Source organism: Pezoporus wallicus, unplaced genomic scaffold (genome assembly GCF_028554395.1).
Source record: "Pezoporus wallicus isolate ANWC-B61680 ecotype Strahan unplaced genomic scaffold, APGP_CSIRO_Pwel_v1 contig_5552, whole genome shotgun sequence".
Taxonomy (NCBI): Eukaryota; Metazoa; Chordata; class Aves; order Psittaciformes; family Psittacidae; genus Pezoporus; species Pezoporus wallicus.
Genome location: NW_026640754.1, coordinates 1,274,738 through 1,295,072, shown reverse-complemented (window position 1 = coordinate 1,295,072; position 20,335 = coordinate 1,274,738). Strand labels below are relative to the sequence as shown.

The 20,335-nt window shown below is 35.7% G+C and overlaps 1 protein-coding gene across 2 annotated transcripts in view; it reads right to left on the bottom strand.

The window, feature by feature from the left end:
• TUSC3 (tumor suppressor candidate 3) overlaps window positions 1–20,335 on the bottom strand; it is a 120,159-nt gene that overhangs the window by 17,852 nt on the left and 81,972 nt on the right. The window contains exon 7 of one of the 2 annotated variants that reach the window (XM_057420299.1): window positions 4,456–4,519. The exons of the other annotated variant lie outside the window; for it this stretch is intronic. Coding sequence (XP_057276282.1) covers window positions 4,456–4,519 — 64 coding nt within the window. The remainder of the gene's footprint in view (window positions 1–4,455; window positions 4,520–20,335) is intronic. 2 annotated transcript variants of the gene reach the window in all.

Below are 20,335 nucleotides of genomic sequence, written 5' to 3'. Positions count from 1 at the left end.
CCAGAGCAGTCTGTTCCTGCAGGACTGTACCCTGTGGAAGGAACCCATACTTGAGCACTTAATTAAGAACGAAGTCCACACGTTGAAGCTGGTGGAGGACTTTCTCCATGGGAGGGATTGCATGCTGCAGTAGGGGAACAGTGTAAGGAGTCCTTCCCTGAGGAGGAAGGAACAGCAGAGACAGTGCATGATGAACTGACCACAACCCCCATTCTCTGTCCCTCTGTGCTGGTGGGAAGAAGGTGGTAGAGAAAATCAGGAGTAAAGTTAAACCTGTGAAGAAGGAAAGGGGTGAGGGTGAGGTGCTTTGATTTAGCTTTTATTTTTCATTACCCTACGCTGATTTTCATTTCCAATAAATTGAACTAATTTCCCCAAGTTGAGTCTAGTTTGCCCATGATGGTAATTGCTGAGTGGTCTCTCCCTGTCTTTATCTTGACCAATGAGCTTCTACTTATATTTTCTCTCCCCTATCCAGCTAATACGGAACTGATAGAGCAGCTTTGGTGGGCACCTGGTGTCTAGCTAGGATCGACCCACCACACTCTGCTTTTAAAAGCCTATTCTAATTTTTATTTGCTATTCTGCAGCCTGGAATTCAACAGGCTTTATGTTGAAATATGGTGATCTTTTTATTTGATTAAAAAAAAAATAATTCACCCACAGCATAAGATCCTGTGGACTTGGTAACATGGCCCCCATCAGCCACCTATAAGGAGCCTCAAAATGAATCAGAAACTGGTTTGGGACTTTGGAATTGAAAGAATGCTTCCTTGTTCTGAGATGTGTGCTTACTCTAAGTCTTTAGTGTCTTAAGAAAGTGTTCAATCTAACCCACTTCAGTTACTCTGATCTGCTGCTAAATGCAGTATCAGTATTTTGGCTGTGAGAAAACCCATCACAGAAATAAAATTAAGTATAAATTTTTTTAATGATGTAAAATTGTTTTACTGATGTAACATTGTATGTGCAGTATTATTACAGTGACTTCCATTTTGCTACTACTAAGATGTAGTAACCATCTGTTAGGACTGAAACTACTTGTTTACAGTATTATAAAAATTCTGAATTTTGAATTTAATTTTGCTTTATAATGTAACTGAAAATAAATATCTGACATCTTTACAAGTCCTTCTTACCCATGTCCTAAAATTATGTAGCTACAGCAGTGGAAATATACAGCAGATCTTTCTACGGAAATCATCTAGCAGACTGGGTAGAATCACTATCTAAAAGCCAGCATAGAAATGCAATGGAAATAAATTTTTTCTCATCACATGTATTAAAAATTCACTTTAAAGAGAAACACAGCATTGCTTTTCAACATCTAGCAAGAAGTGACAACCTTGTCCTTGTTCTTATCAATACAAAGTGAAAAGAAGCAACCAAATGAAGCATGTACATTACCAGCATAGTAATGTCTTGGTTTAAAATTTAATGCATCTTTTAAACTTTACAGGATAAAATGAATGTACTACTGTTTATGAATCTGGCACACTTTTTTTCTAATTCCCATATTTTCTATCAAAATTTCCTGAATAAACAGATAATGAGGAAGCAAAGAAGCAGCTAATAATTACTACAAAATTGAAAGAATGAAGAAATATTCTTTCATGCATAACTTAAAATCTGTCAAGATTTCATGTCACTTGTGAAATCTGTGTGTGACCAAAAACTCAAACAGTATTGAGCCATGAAATGAAACCTTAGATATTTTTTTTTGCAAGTGGCAAGGCACAACCTCACTGAAAGGATTCTTTTAGCCAGCTGCGTTAATGTAGATAGCTAACTTCCCAGTTTAAAGACAGTCTCTGCCAACAAAAAAATAGCACATTCATGCCTGAGTCAGGTAAACAAAATATGTCATGAACAAAAGTTTTGTTTATTTTTAAACTTAGCTGGTTTGGGATGGTTATTTTTCCCATTTTCAATCATCCAACAGGATCTGTCTTAGATAACAGACGTTTTGAAATTATGGCAGTTCAGGAAATGCAAAAAAAAACCAACCAAGAAATAGTGGCTATACAAAATGAAGCATAAAGATGATATTAATAAAATGCACATATCTATCATACAAGAAACTTTTCATCTGAAACATAATGCCTGTCTCTGTGTACTTTAAAAAAAATACAGCAATTAATAATCACTGAGTTTTGACTTGGCAATATTCAGGTAAAGCTATTTATCTTTAATTCTCTCTTACCAAGAAAAGGAAGCTCTAATTTAGAAATCATAAACAAATAAATGTGGTTCCAAAACGTTAAAAAATTCAATGTGATATTGATACAGCATTAGCTAGGATATGATATAAAACCTGGAGAACTGACAGAGCCACAGAATGGTTGAGACTGGAAGGGACCTCTTGAGATCATCTAATCCAACCCCTCTGCACAAGCAACCTGGTACAGCAGGTTGCCCAGAACTGTGTCCAGTTGGGTTTTGCATATCTTCTCAGATGGAAACTCTACAGCCCCTCTGGGCACCCTGTTCCAGAGTTTGACCACTCTCACAGTAAGAAGTGTCATCCTGTCTTCAGACTGAATTTCCTGGTTTTCAGTTTGGGTCAACTGCCTCTTGTCCTGTCAGAGAGCACTACTAGAAAACCCATCTCCTTCATTTCCTCCCACTGATAAAGTTGTCCCTGTGTAACGGACGGGAACATAACTGAGAGCTGACCCTTTCTCCTGACTGAGACACATTAACGAAGTATGTTTATTGTCATAGTGTAGTCGGTACAGTATATATGTATATGTTCATTGTGACTCTTGGAAAGAGGCAAATAAACATAGGTGTGCAGCTGTTCTATTACTTTCATACTTGGCTGCACCAGGGCACCTGGCCAATGTTCTCATTGTGGACAACAGTGAGATCATGAGAAACAACACAGCCCCATAAGCAAACAAGGACAGAGCTGGCATAAAACTGGTTGTTTTTCTAATGGTATAAAAGCAGGACCCTCTTGTAGCTGAATCCGAAGCCTCAGCTATGGGTGGACGCACCACACAGGAGTTTTTGCAATTACCTGAAACTCCTGGCATTGGCTGCAATGGGGCTTCTGAGCTTGAAGTGTAAGCATGGATGATGATTCAATGTACTTGGTGATGTGTTTCTACTTAATCTCTGTTCTCTCTCTGCAGTAATGATTTTATGTATTGCTAATTTTCCTCTGCACTTTACTTATATATATGTATCTATATATATAATATATAGATATGATTTGCTTTACTGTACTTACTATATAGAGATATATACCTGGTTTGCGCTACTGTGCTTGTTTGCTTTAGTGTGCTTATTCACTTTAGTGTGCTTGTTTAATAAATTGTATTATACAGCTAGTGTATGGTCTGCATCTTTCCCGTACTGGGGGACCCAGAACTGGACACAATATTCCAGTTCAATAGCAAATATTGCATTTACTCTGCAAAATATGATCATAACTTTGAAATTAAATTAGTAATGCCTATTTACAGAGCAAAAAATGTTTCACAGGTTGCAAAACTGATGCCAGGCAAATAAATGTAATGAAGCAAAAAGACATAATGATGGTGTTCTCTTTGGATGGTAAATACTGAAGATGAAGGTAGATAGGGAAGCCACAAGAAGGGCAGGATCTAAACTAACTTAACTTTAGGGAGAGAACAGGAGCGTAGATACAATCATCAAACCCTGAGATCCGGCTATTCAAATTGGGACATGCTCTTTTCTTCCTCTTGTGCTCCTTAGAGGAAGGTATTTGTGATGGAACAACTGTATTTTAATAGTGGTTAATGGTGACTGGAGTTTTCCATCAATGAACAAAGCTGATTAGAAGCAGGGTTTAAAGAAACCAGACAGTAAATGAGTTTTTCTTACAGAATATTAAAGCATATTCACAGACACACAGATTTAATTTAACTTGCTCTAAGAATGAAAGAGTAATTCCTGAAGTCTTTCTGTGAGGAGATGATGTCAGAACAAATGGAATTGAGTTATTTGTTTCTAAAAGTGGTATTAAACTGTTTAGATTAAGTGAGAAACACAAAAACTAAAATAAAACTAAACCCAAAGACTGCTGGAGGACAAATCATCTTTACGTATGACTAGTTAATTTCAGCATACTTGTCAGTTAAAGGAAAATAATAAAATTCTAACTTTTATAATAAAAAGTGAAAAAGAGAAGAAAATTATTTTCTGCTACTGAAAAGATAACACTGAAAGGAAAAAATACTAAGATTGGTAACCAGGCACACAAGTAATAAAAGAGACAACAAGGTCCATATTAGTAAAAAACAATGCCAGCCTTACTTGGCTGTAAACAGCAACAATACTGGATATTTATTTAAACATATAATAAATAAGCCAAAATACAATACCTGCTCAAAAATTCAATGGTATTCCCTGCCAGAGCAATTTTATTTAACAGGACACTGTGCTTCAGCTTGCTTTTTTTCTACTCATCACCAGTTTGAAGGATACTCAGTAGAAGAATAATATGAGATTCTGCAACAAACTGAGCCTGACTGCTTCCATGTATGTAACTCTGTAAAATAAAAATGAAAATAAATCCTCTTTAGAACAAAGAAATCCACTGAAAACGGCACAACTGGATATTTGAGAATCAAAACCTGTTTTGCAGAAAAACACAGAAAGCAATAGCTACAAGTAACAGCACAGTTTATGTATGTTTAGTAAAACGGACTGTTAAAAATAGAACATTTAGTCAAAGCACATATATATGGTGAATTTAATGTTTCATCAGGGGTGCATTATGCTGGACTCTTTCACACTGCTGCTATTGTGGAATAAAGAACATGCGCTTATTTTCTCAGCAGAGACAGTTTTTGAGAAGGGAGATGATGAAATGAAGGACATGTCTCAGCACGGTTTTTATAGAAGTGAAAACTAAACCTTGCCTTAAAAAATTTCATTCTACTTTAGTCTTATTTAGATTGAGTGAAGCTTGTTCATACAAAGTATTCCATCTTTCTTCAAAAAGGTACAATTATGCCCATAAAAAATCCTAATTCATAAAATAGTTTGTTTATATGGAATTGTAGTAAATGCAATGATCAATATTAATACTAAATGTAAACATAATATAGTCTAGAGAAAAATAATTACTGACAGTGAGCTTACTTTATGCATTTATTACTAAGAACATACAGCATATTATTCAGAAGTTGTGTGCTTATTGTTAACTAGCTATGAGAGCAAAACTTTGACGGACTGGACACATGCACAAGAAGAGGAAGGTTCTCTCTTTTCCCCCGCTACAATTACAAACAAGGATTAGCTTGTCTCACCATTCTGTGTGAAATTAAATTTATCCATGTTCTCAAAGTATTATTTATATGTATTGTTCTTAGGCACAGATACAATTTCAATGCAATTAAAGAAAAATGCTCACTCCTATCAAGGAAATGAAAAAAGAAAGTTTTTGCCCTCCTTACTGATTTAGAGTTTTGTCAGTTTATTTTTTAACTCATATGCTCTGCTTTAATTAATTTTATGCTGAATAATTCTGCCTGAACTCCATCCTTGTCAAGATTCAGAACAATTCAGATTTGAAATACTCTAATGCTCCAGCATACAAAAGAGTACCTTCATCCACACTGGTTAGAATCCAGTTGATGCACTGTCAAAACATGTAATTCAGAAGATATGATAAAAGTTTTCACTCAGTATATGGTTATCTACTGTTTTCAAAATTCAATTACATTATGCTCAAATAACCAATTCAAAGCTACACCAGGCAAGAATTTCATATATCTAAAGATTCCATCTCTCAAAGAAGACATCTTTTTTCTTTAACAAGATGAAGATCACTCATCTCAGAAGAATATTTCACTGCAGTATGAAATGACAAGTTAATCCGTATTTCCTGATTTTTTGCAGGGCTCCTTAAAAATATCACTAAGGCTATATATATATATATATATATATATATATACATACACATCTATAAAACAGAGGAAGGAAATAGGAGTACTTTACCTTAAGAAAAATTAATGACAAAGTTAAAATGCTTGCACTCTGACTCAGTTGTGACCACAGTCCTGTAAATAGGGACTCTCTATTATTATTCCTAATAATTGCTAAAGCTATATATATATATATGTACATACACATATATACAGAGACACCTATATATATATAGATACATATATATATAGACACACATATATACACATGTAAGCATACATATATATTTGCAGGATTCAACTGTGTCTAAATAATGGTAAACATCTGTTTCTTCTTACTATCATAGCACCAAGTTATAGTCTGAAGCTTACAATGATGAAAATATATACTGCCTTTACTAATACAATGTGAAGCAAAATAACTGAGCCTTTCATCAGAAAAGTGTAACAGGGTCTAGGACCACAATTCAATTATTAAATAACTATATGCATTTCTACATGATCACTACTACTCTTTCGCTACACGCATGCTAAATTGTGTATAAATGCACCCTGGGAACTAAAGAAATACACACTATGTTGAAGAGAAGACATTATTAATACTGATTACCGATTGTAATACTGATTGTATTGCTGATTGTCCGTGCCCATGGCAGGGGGGTTGGAAGTAGATGATCTTAAGGTCCTTTCCAACCCTAACTATTCTATGATTCTACGATTCTATGATTAATAGAACTGGTTGTCACATGACTTCTAAGACTATAAATGCCTTCCGCATTAGAAAAACATTTAGATGAGAGATACCATTTTTATTGATATGCTTTCTACTTTGTTAAAGTATATTATTTTTCTCTTTATGGTAGCAATTTAATTCACCAGAACACCACTGAAGGAACAGAATCCAAGTATGTCCATACATGCATATGCATGCAAAGACTATATAGAGAAATCATCCCTTTACTCAAAATACTTTACTGACATTTTAGCTTTCCTCCTAATAGGTAGGAAGATTCTCACCTCCACAAAGAGTAAATTTTATGCTCCTGCTTCTGATGACAGAAATCTGTCGCACACTGGGGAGGAATTGCGTTTTAGGTGCTAGTCTTCACTACTCAGCATAGTAACTTCATTTTAAAATATTACTTATGTTTATGTGACTTATAGTTTCACTTGGAAGTATCAAATAACTACATGAATTTTGTTAATTAACCAGAACAGTTGCACAGCCTTGGGTGATATGGTCTAGACTGAGGCGTCCCTGCCCATGGCAGGAGGGTTGGAACTAGATGGTCTTAAGGTCCTTTTCAACCATAACCATTCTATGATTCTGTAACTACCTAGCTGTCAAACACAGACACTAATGATGCTTTCAAAAATGCCAACAAATACTCTCTCAACTCTAAACATTTCAAGCAAATTTCACACTTGAAAAATTGACTGAAAAACTGATTGAAAAATCCTCCCTCAAACTGAGGATGACCAGAAGTTGCAGCAGATAAAGCCAGTTTGCAGTGCTTGTACGTGTAGATTGCTTCCAATTCAAACTTGAAATACCACAAAGACTAAAAGCTATGAAAACTGACCAGATTGTTAATGGATTGTTTTAAAATCATATTCTGACTAAAAAACTTTAGTCTTGCCTACCTGACAAGGTGAGTTTTTTAACATGTTACAGCAGTATGGTGCAATCTAATGTAATTTAATGTAATGTAAGATCTAATGTACTAGCAGGGTTGGTATCACAATGACAGAACAAGGATACAGTTATTGGAAAGACATTCTCAATCACAAATCTCTTCCTGCCTGTTGGTTAAATTTCCAAAATAATTAGTTTTATTGCATGATGTAAAATGTGCTTATTTGTCTAAGAATTTTTTCATTTGAGGCTTTTCAAGAGAAAGCTTTTTTTTGTAGCTTGAAAGCTGTTTGAGCAGCTTTCAAGCTACAAAACTCATCACAAGACCAGTCTCTTAAAAGATGAAGCCCTTAAGAAGAGAAAGTAATGAAAACAAAGATATTCTCATTATTACGACTAAATAGGTAACAGATAAAGCGTCCTAGCTCCCACCTGATACTCAGTATAAAGAAAAAAAACATGGACTAGATACAGGTTTTGCAAATGCTGAAACTTGAACCAACAGAACCCAAGCAAACTGAAACCTGAAAAATACAAAACCTGCCTGGAACACCTGAATCAGAGACTGCAATTTGAAAACTTGCTAATGAAGTTCTGGCTAAATGTCCATAGGGATTAATGCTGTAACTGTATTTCTTTTAAGTGTGAGTTGATAAAGGCATAGCCTTGCTTGTAAGGAAGTGGATACTCTCTGATCTAGTTCTGAAAACATTATATTAAAAAGCTAGTAAGAGACAATCACTACATTCTGCTCTGTCCCTAGAGAGAGGAAAGGAATGGATAAATACAAAGGGAATAGCCATCTTAAATAAGCAAGAAAACCCTCACCCCCAAAAAACAGCTTCATTTTTACTTGAGAAGGCAAGAGATCTTGGGTTAACTTAGACAAAGTGCACTAGGTGAAAGTTAGTTAAAATGTCAAAGAAAGCAGATGTTTACTGTCCGGAATTGCCTTTTTTAAATGAAAACAAAACAAAACAGAAAAACCTACTAACTTCTTTGCTCTATTAAAAATGTCCTTAGATAGATCATTCTTTAAAGTTACCTAGAATTATATATAACTGTGTGTGATCAATAGACAAATTGCTTCCCCAAGACACTGTTCTCCAAATACTCAAAGGAGCAGCATGGTGCATGTCCTCTATAGCTATGAGTCAGAATGATGGTAGAGGAGTACAGAAAATGAAAGACCACTCCAGCGATGAAGGATACCCAAAAGACTTTGCATTTGCCATTATAATGTGAATCACCTGAATTTATGACAGTACCTCACCCCTTTTCTAATAAGGGAGGAATTACAGGATGTGGTTTATTCACATTGAACTTTCATGCTTACATTCTAAACAACAGACAAAAAGACAAAAATCTAATCAGAAGTTTTCAGAAGACAGAATACCAGTACTTCATATAAAAATTACAGCAAACACCTTTTCTTGAAGAGAGAATGGTAACAACTATGGCATTTGTCCTTGTGTCTTTCCCTACAGGCATACGATAACACTGTGAGGTCACCCGAAGAATAGATTATATTTGTGAGGATGCATATTTATGCAAATGTATCCCCACACACCAGTTTTGTACACTGCAATGGCCACTGAATCATCAAATTTTGAAATTCATGGCCATCTGTAGCTCATACTTACCTAAACCAAAATATATTTCAAGACAATTTTTTTTAAGGATTTTTTTAAAGGAATTTTGACAAATTAGCTATTCAACAGTTCTCAATCAGTTTTCTCCATTTTTTTTTTATGGTTCCACATCAGCTTTTAATTATAATTAGACCTGTATAGCCAAAAGAAAGGATTTGGTCCTTGTGAGGTTTCTTTGTTTTCATACTACTTCTTTTTTTCTGCAAGAAGACTGCTGAGTGACCGACATGCAAAGCCACATATTCTCATGGAATTTTATTTGAAGCTACAAACTATTACGACACAGAAAAGTAAGATTTCTGGTTTTGCTATTTTTTTCTGCTTTTTGAAATTGAATCCATTTAATATTTGGAAGCTATGTGAAGTCTATCTGGCTGCAAATGCTCTAGAAAATGTTTAAAAAAAAAACATGAATAAACTCAGTATTTCTCTTTCATTTTACAGGCACAAGAGGCAGGGCCATGTAAGATGCAAAGTCCATCAGAAGAGACGCAAACCCATTTTAGGCAGAAGAGCTGGACAGCTACACAGTGGATGCAACAGCAAATACCACTCTGGTAGGAGTAATAGAGGAATGAAAGCATGAGCGACTGACACTCTGCACAACGGGTCCTTTTCCAACTTTAATTCTCCTACCTCAAGTCTGATTCCACAGAAGCAATTAGAATTGCTAACCAAAATAATCATGTCTGCAAATCAGGCCATTTTCTTTGGCAGTGACAAACAGTTGTTCAATGCATGCACATTTTTACAAAACTGTCTTAAATATTTATCTACTATTCATAAACTCATTAAATATTCATTGTTACTGAACTACAGATGGTAAATACATATAATCCCTCACTAGGACAGTCAAGGATAACAATCATGTAATACACTTTCAAATTTCCCTAAATACAGCATATGCTTGTGATTTCCCTTCAAAAGTGATAGTTGTCATGGTTCAGTAAAATACTTAAGTGTAATCCATGCTCTTTCCTGTTAATGTAATGCAAATAAACCAAAAAAAGTGGAAATAAGGCCTCTGTGAGTTGTATGTTAATTCTTAAATCAACACAATTAAATTGTGGAGTACTCAACATCAAAATTGAATCATGATTTCTAAATGACACCTAAAACAAAAACCATAATTTTTATTTTCTATGAGTATGTACATGAAGGATACGAGGGTGAAGGGAGCTGATTAAACTAAGTTGGGTTTAGCAATAGCATAACATACAAAGCTACTTCATGAAGTATTATTACCATTTTGGATAAATGATAAATAACTTGCCCTCAGTTTACAACACATGACACAAATTAATGAAAAAGTAATACTGGAAATGAATCAAAATAAAAAAAAGAGAAGTAAAAATAAATAATTATCCCTCTTAATGATAAGCTGAATTTAGACCGCATGTTGAAAAAACCTCTAGATGGAGACAACAGGACAATTTCAAGCTAATATATATGGAAAGAGGTGAAGCAACACACTAGTTGTATGCCCCAAAGAGAGTGAGTTATGAATTACATACCAATAGGATAAATACTATTAATTTATCTTCCTTTACTACATTAACATTCAGGGTGAAATTCATCAGAAAGGAACATTATGGAAGGCCATGGATTACTTAATTATGATTAAGCCTACAGAATGGCCTTTTTCAATTAAAGTCCATCAATCTTGCCAAGAACATACATTAGCTACAAGAAGTTGTTCTTTTCTCTCAATTTAGAAGGGGAAGAGTAAGCCCCTTGACATTCTTTATCACATTAGAGTTTTAGGTGTTTTCCAAGACCAGGATTAGCATGATTTTCAGCAGTATTTAGATGTTTAAAAAGCAAAAATTCTAAAACATTCTCTCACACCGTTTATATGTCTTATAAATATGAATGCAGAAAAAGGTTAAACATTTTCTGGAGAACAAATAATTCATTCAGTAAAACAAAACCTTCGAGACCAAACATCAAGGTATATTAATTTAATGTTTTGTGTTTTCATAATCATAACCATATTTCCCCAGAGAGGTTTTCTTCCATGTAACACTTCAAAAGCAGCACCCTGCTTAGCAAGACTCAGAATAAAATCATATGCAGCTCAAACCCTTTTATTGCAGTTACCTGTTTAAATATTATGATTTCTAAACCCAGCACAGTTTCACATAGCTTCACTTGAAGCATGCTCTCCAAATATGCTTATTTTATCACTGCACAGTAGTATCTGTTCAGTTCATATAGGCTGAACAGAGTTTTAACTTGCTTAAGAACCCAACAGGCGACCTCATATGAAGTTATTAGCCTAGACAGGACTGTGAAAGTCTGAAAACGGAAACCTAATGTAATTTCCTGCTTTCTTCCTATCACAGAAAATACTATTATGTGCTGGGGATAGTACAAGTACAGTGACCTATTTTCCCTGTAGCAGCCAGCCCTCAAAAGTCCTTATAGTGACCACTGATATGAGAAACAATGAGACAATGCTGTTTATGGCCTACGTTGTTCACATCTGTGAGAATGGTGACTAGCTTAGAACATCTGTTAGCACATGAATATGATTTGCCAAAATAATTTTAAACCTTTTTATTTGGACTGAGGGATATAATTCAAGTATGAGTTTACAATTTTAAAAGAACCTAAACAAAACTGAAATTGAGTAAATAAATATAAGAAGCAACATCCAAAAACTCAAAAAAAAAACCCAACCCAAAATCTTGACTGTAGTTCATTTACTAAACAGTTCAGAAACCTCTGACCAGTGAAGTTCCTGATGACTGGAAAAAGGGAACGATAACCTCTACTTTCAAGAAGGGGAAAATGGAAAATCCAGGGAACTACAGACCAGTCAGTCTCACTTCTGTGCCTGGCAGGATCATGGAGCAGATTCTCTTGGAAACCATGCTAAGGCATATGAAAAACAATAAGGTGATTGGTGACAGTCAACATGCCTTCACTAAGGGCAAATCATGCTTGACCGATTTGGTGGCCTTCTATGATGGGGCTACAGAGCTCATGGATAGGGGCAGAGCAGTTGACATCATCTACCTGGATGCCATCCAGAGGGACCCTGCCACACTTGTGAGATGGGCCAATACCCAGGTACAGCTACAGGTTGGGCGAAGAAGTGATTTAGAGTAGCCCTGTGGAGAAGGACTTGGGTTTGTTGGTTGATGATGAACTTAACATGAGACAGCAGCCCAGAAAGCCAACTGTATCCTGGGCTGCATCAAAAGGAGTGTGACGAGGAGGTCAAAGGAGGTGATCCTGCCCCTCTACACTGCTGTCATGAGATCGAAGACCTGTGTGTGGTTATGATGTCTTCAACAGAAGGACATTGGGCTGTTGGAACAAGTCTAGAGCAGGGCCACGAGGATGATCAGGGGGCTGGAGCACTTCCGGCACAACGACAGGCTGAGAAAGTTGGGGCTGTTCAGCCTGGAGAAGAGAAGGCTGTGTGGAGACCTCACAGCAGCCTTCCAGTATCTGAAGGGGGCCTGTAGGGATGCTGGAGAAGGACTCTTCATTAAGGACTGTAGTGATAAGACAAGGAGGAATGGGTTTAAACTTAACACAGGTGAGATTCAGGTTAGATATAAAGAAGAAATTCTTTACTGTGACAGTTGTGAGGCACTGGAACAGGTTGCCCAAAGAAGTGGTAAATACTCCATCCCTGGCATTGTTTAAAATGACATTGGACAGAGCCTTGGCTGACATGGGCTAAGGTGAGGTGTCCCTGCTCATGGCAGGGGGGTTGGAACTAGATGATCTTTAAAGTCCTTCCAACCCTAACCATCCTCTATTTCTATGACTACTCTAATCACATATTAACACCCAACTATTAGGATAATATCCAAGATTTTTATAGGGCAATTTTTTTACTCTAGATATCCAGCTATAAAAAAGGCACATCCATAAATGAGGCTTAACTGCTTCAAAATTTAATGTAGTATTAAACACAAAATAAATCTAAACTCACAGCTAAAAGAAATCCTGAATTAACGAACTTACGCTTCTAGCAAAATGATGACAATATATATGACTATAAGAAAAAATATGCAATCCATTATTTGAGTGTTTTCTTTTTTAAGGGATCTTCGTTTAACAATGAAACAGGAATATTTTCATTTAATACTAAACCATTCAGAATAAACACCTTTTTTTTTAGACAGTTATTGCTTCTATGAACACCTCCAACTCAAATATACGCCAACAGAATGCCACTCTGGTGAAAATTTCATTTATTATATTCCTAGAAAGCAATCTCTCTAAGCAATGTCTCTATTTGAAATCGAATCTAGCTCAGTTACAGGCAAGTAAGACCAGGACCAAGAAAACAGCTAAGATGCACACAGGAAACACTGAAGAATAGACAGAATTAGTAGAACTGGTAACTATTCATTTTTAGTGATTTTTCTCAACTTACACTCAAGTACTTCACTCTGGTAGCAGGATAATCTAGAAAATCAGCACTGGACCCCTTGTATTTACACCTGCTTCCGCATCCTTGGTGTAACAGTTAGGGCAGGTGTTCAGAATAACTTACTAAACAAGACCATAAAACATACATCCTGGTTTCAGCAGTTGCAGTCATTTTTTCTCCTTCTTAGTAGCTGGTGCAGTGCTGTGTTTTTGACTTTCAGTCTGGGAACAGCGCTGATAACACCAATGTTTTTAGTTGCTGCTCAGTAATGTTTACTTTGACCAAGGACTTTGTGAGTCTCATGCTCTGCCAGAGAGGAAGGGAAGCTGGGAGGAAGCAGAGACAGGAAACCTGACCCAAACTAGCCAAAGACATATTCCATACCATAGCACATGGGTTGGCGGGTGGCGAGCGGTTGTATTCTCTTCCCTTGTTATTTCCCTTATCATTATTATTATTGGTGGTAGCAGTAGTGGTTTGTGTTATACCTTAGTTACTGGACTGTTCTTATCTCAATCTGTGGGAGTTGCATTCTTTTGATTCTCCTCCCCATCCCTCCAGGAGCTGGAGGGTGGGGGGCAGGGGGGGAAGAGAGGGAATGGGAAAGAGACTGCGTGGTTCTAATTTACAGCTGGGCTTAAACCATGACAACATATCAGCCACTTCTGATAGGAGAGTTAACAGATGGATTAGAAAGCTATTGAAGAAATATTTAATGTTGCTTTCTTTTAATTATATAATACAGATACACAATCTCACACAGACTCCTTAATTCACTCATGTATTAATTCGGTGAATGAGTTACATTTTCCATGTCTGAGCTCACTGCTGTGCTCGCCATTGCTCCAAACTAAAACAGAGTACAGAGACAGCAACCAGTTTTCACAGGACCGGCTGGCTGAAATAGGCTGTGCTGGCTGCCTTCCACAAAGTCATCTGGCACTGAGGACAGAATCTGATCTGTGTTCCCAGCCTGAGAGCAGAAGTGGAGAAATGCTGCCTACTTTTGCAGGCTAGCTGGCTGTAAAAGGTAGTTGGTATAATTTGAAATAGCATACATATCCTAGTTTATGCTGATGCTTTGGTTGTCCCTACACAGCTTTTACAGATCTACTGCATTATTTAGGGTCTTAGAAGTGCTATCAAACGAATTAGTCAGCAGAGGTGATCTCACAAATCCAGAGACTGAACACTCTGCTCAGCTTTTATACAAACTACTTATAAGAATTTATTCTGAGGGACTTTTCCCACATTTATAAATTACTAAATAATAAAAAGACAAAAGATACAGCAATCCTTCAGCAAATCATTACTTTGTGAGTTTCAGAAAAAGCAAATCAAAACAACAAATGCAAAACAGAACTTAACCTCTCATTAGAAAGAAAACATTGCTAACCTTATAGTACTTAATTTCCAAGTTACCTAATAGATTGGCATGCCATAAATGACTTCTCCCTGAATGAGCATTCCAACACACACTACCCACATAAGAGACTTAAACAGAAATATAGGTAAAAATTCCAGAATCTCTGTAACATGACACAGTTTACGTCTTACAGCTTACGTCTGGTTACATGACACAGGCTAGCCTAGCTGCCTAAGGAAATGGAATTTATGCAGTTGTGATGCGTTGCGTAACAACATGACCACATTTTAATCAACAAGAAAGATTCCAAAAATATCTCTGAGAATACTGACATTCCCATGCATTTCATTACAGCTGGACAACCAAGCCAGTGACTCTAATGAAAGAAAAGCTGCAACTAAAGTTCAACTGTTAATAGTTGTTCTGGAGTACAGAATTCTTGTTTAACACATGGAAGACAAACTACGATACTTCTAATTAGGAAACAAAAGAGATTGAGATGTTTTTCATGAGCAGCATTCCCCTAAAAAAACATAAACACATTGTTAATAAGAACTATTTTCTGAACTCTTAAAATATTCCTCTTCTTTTTGCCCTTATTCTGATTCTAAGCACAATATGGGATATAGCTCACTGGTCATTTAGCTTCTCTGTTCTTCTTAACAACTGCAAGACCAGACCACGGTTAAGTAACTTTACTTTTCCCATTATTAAGTTCAGGGTGGGAACTCTTTTTCCCCACCCTGTATCCTGAATCCTTTTGTCCATGACAGTGTGGAAGTCTGATAATCTTTACAACACTGGTATGCTGACAAAGACATTTCTTAGTCAGGACCTGTAATATTTCCTCTCTTGAAATTTCAAAGCGTTCTTTCAATTGATTTCCAAGCTGTGAGGTAAAAAAGGTAGTTTGACCTGAATGTCAAAGCATTGCAAGCTGTAGTGAAGAAAGAGAGGCTTAACTATGACACTAATTCCAAAACAGGCTGCTGAATTTAAACAGCTGTGAAAAACATAAACAAAAAAAATCTACTTTGTAGCAGAAGCAAGAGGAGGTGTCTTCCCAAGTTAACCCAAAGCCACAGTTCCATTAACAACAACAGGGGAATGTGACAATAGTCCTGTATTTGATGTAGTTACCTACCCCAAGCAAATTGGATAGTGCTTCTAATTATAGAACACAGTTCAGAAATATGTATTAAGTTATTTCAGCTACAGGTTTTGTATTGACAACTGACTACAAGTTCCAGAGTAAGTCAAGTCATCTTTCTGAATTTGCAATAGCAGAGAAACTTTTCAAGTATAGGGGAAATATCTGTGTATTTGGAACCCTGCTTTTTAAATGTTAATTAACTACGAAGGTGAGACATACAAGGCAGGCATGACCAGCATGCAAAATCAAGTGTGAAAAATTAGTCTATATGATTGAGTAGCTAGATGCATGCCAGAGAGGAAAACCATGCTAGTCTTCCTTGCCAAAATGTTTTTCTATTAGAACCATCTGAAGCACAGCCTGTACATTAATTTATAAGCCTTAAGACTTATTTTAAAAAGAGGTATCTGAGTAAACACAGTATGAAGTAACAGATTCATAAATTTAGAAATTTATTTCTCAAGTACAAAAGTGGGTCTCTGCCTCTCCTTTCAAATTACACTTCTTAGTAAACACTGGGTTATTCTTGAAAGACTGGCAGCTAAGTGACAAAACATGAACACGAGAATGAAGCTACAGCCTCCACCAAGGGGCAACAGTCATATTTGTAATAATGTATGTTTCCAGGTATTTGCATTTAGGATTTTTTTAATAATAAAAAAATTATACTTGTGCAAAATATGTAACTGTTTCCAATACTCTGAAGTTTTATCATCAGTTTTATAACCCATTTTTTACTTCATTTCATGTAGCAGTCACATATATATATATGTCCAGGGTTTTTGTACCCTTTGGGATTTTGTCATTATGTGACACAGTGACCCAGAATAAAATCTGAGAAATTAATGATCTTTATTAAAAAGTTTTACATACCAAACTATGCAACTACATAAAGTATCAACATTTAAGTCAGTAAAAAGGGTGTATATTATCACTACAGCAACAGTTTTATTATTCTGTTTAAATTTAGGTGTAATTCACCAGCTGATGTTATAATAAGATACCATTTCAATGATCTAAAGCTCTAAAATACTGACATTTCAAGTTCCTCACATACTATTGCTCCACAGTATTACATATTAAAATTACTCACAGGATAAAGAATATCTCATCAAATTCTTATAAAAGCAAAATTCAGGCTGCCGTACATCACTTAAGGGAAAATTAGTTACGTTCTTTAACTCTTTTCCCAAATTCCTTTGTTTTCCTCTACAAGTTAACTTAGAAACTTTCACTATGATGCAAACTCAAATCTACACCAGGATTTTCTCAATGGAAAGAGGTATATGCTTGTTACCTTCTTCCCAGGTTTTGTTTCCATTAATGAACACTTAAGATTACAAACAAGCAGTCTTTTGGGAAAAGGGACTATAGAAAGGCAGAGGCCAAAAGGACAGAACAAAAATTCAAAATAGAACTGAATGCACAGAAAAAATGGTGGACCCCAAATTCTTACTAGCCTTTGCTGTACTGTTTTTAATCGTCATAACTATATTCTAGAATAAATCTGTATTTTTTAGAATTGTACGGCTGATTAAAAAAAAAAAAAAAAAAGGTTTTGTGTTGCCCTGAGGATTTTTTTGCATGGTTTAGTAGGTCTAGTTAGCACATTGGAAGAAGTGCTGCTGACATGACATAGAAACAGAGCAAAATGAAGCCATTAGCAGGACAAACTCAGAACAAAGGAATCACTCCAAGTTTAGAATATAAAATTTGAGTAGGCACACTTGACAAATAGAAATTTATTTCCCAATAACAAATGCTTTGAATCCATGATTTATGAAGGCAGCTATGGAAGTCACTTATTTAAATTCATTGTTTAATGCACTGGCAGATGCTTCCTAATTACTAGAACGTAAAAGTGAGAACATTTTTTTCAAAGGATCTACTATGCCATTAAACATCTTGTACTTCGGCAACTATCAAATTTGTGATGATGTATTTTATAAAGTTCTGTTTAGACAGCATGCATTAATTTAATATACCATAAAAGCCAGTAGCTAAATGTTTAATGTTATGACACAAAACCTCAGACCTATTTGCTGTGGTACCCTTAGCAAGTATTCCAGCCTGCAATGAATACAAATCAAATATTGCTGTCAGCAAGACAAGCTGCATTTTCAGTTCCTTCCATCGGCTGTCTCAAAAAAACCCACCCAAATAGTGAAAACTCAAATATTCAGGACTGCAAAAAGCAGCACAAGTCTTACAGACATTGAGAATGATCATTTCATTTGAGCTTATATAAAAATACTTAAAATGCTAACTTTACTAAAGTCATAAAAATTAATACCTAGAAGAAGACAAATCAATAGAACATTGAATGCCTGTGTATCTGGGACAAGAAAACCTGGGAATTATTTGAGGCCAAAGGAAAAATTCTCTTAAATTTAATAAGCAAGCCCTTGTCCATGTGAATATTTGGTACTTGTGCTACAGTACGCAAGGAAGTTAAAAGACTATTACAAGTACTGAATTGTGAAATTGCAGTACATTTCCAACTCAGAAAGCAGAGAATATGCTTAGTCATATTCTACATATATGAGAAGTCAGGGTTGTTCACAGCTCAGTTACTGTGCCTAAACTAGTAAAATAACAAAGCTGTACTTTCATGACACATTTACTATTTTGAATTTAAAGTACAAACAAACAAACAAACAAAAAAGCCCCAACCCCCAGACAACCTCACACACACACAATAAGCAGGCTGCTGTGGACAAATAAGCTTTGGGGGCAAAGGCAAAGGCCATATAATGGATTTCATTAACAAAGTGGATTAAAATATAAAGTAGATACTTGAAAGAGTAGACACAGTATCTCATGATAAATTACTCTCCTTTCTCTGCAGTAAGTAAAAGAAGAAATAACTCTCCATTAGCAAATCATGGCTTTGCAGAAACGAGGGCAGTTTGCAAATAAGATTAAGTTGGGCAAAGTTGTTGAAAAGCAAAAACCTCAGATGGTTCACTTTTTAGAACAGTATAGTAATTTCCTTGAAAAAGTCACCATACTGATGTCATCAATTTTTATGTAACAGCATTCATACGTTCAATATGAAAGCACTATTATGATGGCTGAAAGAGGTACATAAGAACATGCTAAGAAGATAAGGGAAAGAGAAAGCTCAGCATCCTTTTGGGGAAGCTCATGATGAATAGGCAAAAAGGCTAAACAAGCAAAAAAAAATAATCCAAGATTTAAGTTGCTCATAAGAATTCCTTAAAAGCTGATAATACCATGAAGAAGATAGCAGCGAAGTGATTAAATGCAGTGAGATGTTTAACATTTTGAGGGCTCTTACGGTTAAATTGCAAATGTGAGCAGGGTGTGGGGAATTAGAACTCAAGTAACACTGTAAGAAACCATACAGAAAAGCATCACAACACGTGATACTGATTAAGCAGACTAAAGAATATCATAGGTAAATATAAACGTAAATTAAATACAAGATAGAGCACATACTGCTTTTCTAATTAATGCAAGAATAGAAGAGTTCCAGGTCTGAAAAAAGTTTCCATGGATGTCCTCAGGCTGAATGTCAGTGAAGAGATGTTTTCAGTCTATGCAGCCTAGATACCTGGAGAAAACTGACATGCCTCCCAAGACCAGCAGGAAGTAAAAAGAATTTACAAAGTACAGAATATTCTTTTGGTGCTTTATACTTAGTGCTTTATGTTGAAGGTAGCTCTGAAAAGAATTTGTCAAACAATAAAACCAGAAATATTAACTGACCAGTAAGAGTATTAGGATTAAAATAAAGGGGTGGAAAAAGAAGGGTCGAAAGAGACAAAAGTTTTCCCCACATGCCTACCTCTTTAGTTTACATGGTATGAAGACTAGTTATAAATGTCATGGTGACTTTCACCTAAGAAGATTTCCAGTCCCAAGATATTCATATAGAAGAGTACAAAGGTTTCTTCTCTGTACCTGGAATAATTTGGGTGAAATGCTGATTCAAAAAAAGTCAATAAGCATTTTGCTATTGATTTCAACAGAGCCAATATTTCATTCTGATGGTTTATTGCTGATAGAATTTCATAACATCAATATTTAGAAAGATATGTAGTATACAATAAAGCAAATAACTGCACAGAACTATAAACTAAAACCATTTACTCTGTACTAAAGAATTTCGATCTACTGTATTTATTTCTGCATAACATTTAGCTGCAGAAAACTAAACCGACTGCTACATAAAAAAAGCCAGCTTTCAATACAGAAGAAAAGGTTTT